The sequence below is a fragment of the Nicotiana attenuata genome, unplaced genomic scaffold (genome assembly GCF_001879085.1).
Source record: "Nicotiana attenuata strain UT unplaced genomic scaffold, NIATTr2, whole genome shotgun sequence".
Classification (NCBI taxonomy): Eukaryota; Viridiplantae; Streptophyta; class Magnoliopsida; order Solanales; family Solanaceae; genus Nicotiana; species Nicotiana attenuata.
The window spans coordinates 258,661-260,712 of NW_017670777.1; the positions used below are offsets into that span (position 1 = coordinate 258,661).

At 37.0% G+C, this 2,052-nt stretch overlaps 1 protein-coding gene across 1 annotated transcript; it reads right to left on the reverse strand.

Moving 5' to 3' along the window:
- Positions 1 to 243: 243 nt before the first annotated feature.
- Positions 244 to 1,623, reverse strand: LOC109243232 (transcription factor bHLH148-like). Its single transcript, XM_019410146.1, has 2 exons — positions 1,454 to 1,623; positions 244 to 1,198 (listed from the first exon to the last, which is right to left on the reverse strand). The coding sequence occupies exon 2, from the start codon at positions 1,120 to 1,122 to the stop codon at positions 406 to 408; it is 717 nt and encodes a 238-aa protein (XP_019265691.1). The 5' UTR covers positions 1,123 to 1,198; positions 1,454 to 1,623; the 3' UTR covers positions 244 to 405.
- Positions 1,624 to 2,052: the final 429 nt, after the last annotated feature.

Here is a 2,052-nt window from a genome sequence, read left to right on the forward strand (position 1 = left end):
GGTCAATTTCATTGCTAATTTAAAAAGTGAATTTCTTAATCTGGTGGAAACATTCAAAAAAAATTACTTATTTTGGACCGGAGGGAGTACCTTATTTGCGTAGTATAATTTTCAACCAAACAGATTCAATTGAACTCACTCCTTCAATCTAGCTCCGCCGCTGGGGGCTTAACCTTCTAATTAAAATCAATCAACTAACTCTAAATTTCAAAACCAACTAAGAAAGACTACATTGTCAAAACCTAAACAAAATTATTGGTCGTTATAAAACTGACAATCCAATTGCTGTTTTCCATAACTTGAAAGGTAGAAGAAATATATGTAACGGAGGGGAATAATATTCATAGCAAGGGAGAGAAGAAACTAATTAAAGAAATTAGATAGAAAAAAAAAACGATTAAATGATCAACTAGGGGGAGGCCGGCTGGAGCTGAGCTGATTTAGAGGAGCAGCAGCGGTAGAAGAAGAGCCAGAAAGGAGGTTAGCTAGAGCACTCATGGCTCGAACTTGCATCTCAAGAGCTGCTATGTAATCACTGGCTTCTTCTAGAATCACCGGCACCGGTTGTTTCCTGCAACCAGGTACAAGCCGTCCCAATACTCGAGCTTTCTTCTGGAAAGCCGGCAAATTCTTCGTTTTCAGCTTCAATATCCCCACTCTCGGCTTCTTAGGTAACCGGCTACTGGTACAAGAACCTGCCGCCATTAATTTCTGCCGCTTCGAGTGCTTCTTCATGAACTTGAGCTTGAGCCGGTTTGTAAGTATAGCTCGGCTCCACCTTGTTCGTCCTTTAGCAGTAACCGCAAGGACTCTGTCAGCCACTTCCCGTACGGCTCGGCCGCCTTTTGGCGCTGGCACCGAAGTAGTCGTTGTGGCCGGCGGTGAACTGATTCGCACTTCACGGAGTGCTTTCAGTAGCTTTGAAGAGTAAACTTGCTGTTGAGCTTGTGTTTTCCATTCAGTAGCGTTACTCGGATTTTCGCTGTTACTGTTATTGGTGTTGTTTCGAGTTTTATTTTTCAAGCTTTTCTTATTCTTTTTCCTCCTCAATATAACTCTGTCAGAAGACGCTACAGTATTCGAGATCGGCGCTGAAGACATCTCTATAACCATTGATTCCATCAGATTCAGTAGTTAAAAATGGAATCAAATTTAGAACCGAATCAGATCGAATCACTCTGACGAAGAAGACGATGACCTGTAGATTCAGTCACATGAATAGACAGATAAGAAAGGAAGGCACCCAAACCAATTCAGATTAAAAAAAAAAAAAGAGAGATTCTAAAGATAATAAGAATGAATCAACAAAATTCTGAGTCGGATTCGAAATTAGCAGATAAATTAAACACAGATAATTAGGATTAAGACAAAAAATGATATGATAAAGCAAGAGATCAATTGTTAAATGCATTTTAACGACATGTAAAGGAAGTATGAAGGCACTGATTATTACCTGAGGATAAAGAAGAAGGGAGCTGATTGATCAAATCGGAGAGAGATGATAATTGGGAGGAGTGGAGGGAGGGGAAGGTGAAGGGTGATGGGCTAATTAAGGGGAATCACGGCAAGGAACGCATTGGACTTCTTTAAAAAGAAGCACCAAGACATGTATGGGGATTGGGGGTGCCTTTTTTTTTTTTTTTTTTTTTAATATTTTCTTTTCACACAGCTAATCCGGAAATAACTGTCTCTGAATAACTTTATATTTTTCCATTCAATTTAATTGAGCATGAAGTTTACCAATCTAAAGAAGATTTTTGAATATTATAATTTTAAGTTAAATATATTAGTAATATATTTTGAATCTTGTTATTTTGAACACATATGCTATTATTAAGGAACGGTACAAATAAGATGAAATGCTAGAATAAAAATAAATTAAATATAAAAGAGTGATAGTATTGCTTTAAAAAATAATAACATATATAAATTGAATCGAAGGAAGTAGTTAATTGAGAAGTAGTTTGTCTATGTGAGGTTTGCGTAACTAAATAAGCAGTTTAACACTAGTTTAATAAAAGGAGAGCTACAATAATTGTAAGAGTAGCGTTA

Excerpts from the sequence above, each read along its gene's own strand:
- LOC109243232 (XM_019410146.1), bottom strand. The coding sequence starts at position 1,122 with ATGGAATCAATGGTTATAGAGATGTCTTCAGCGCCGATCTCGAATACT.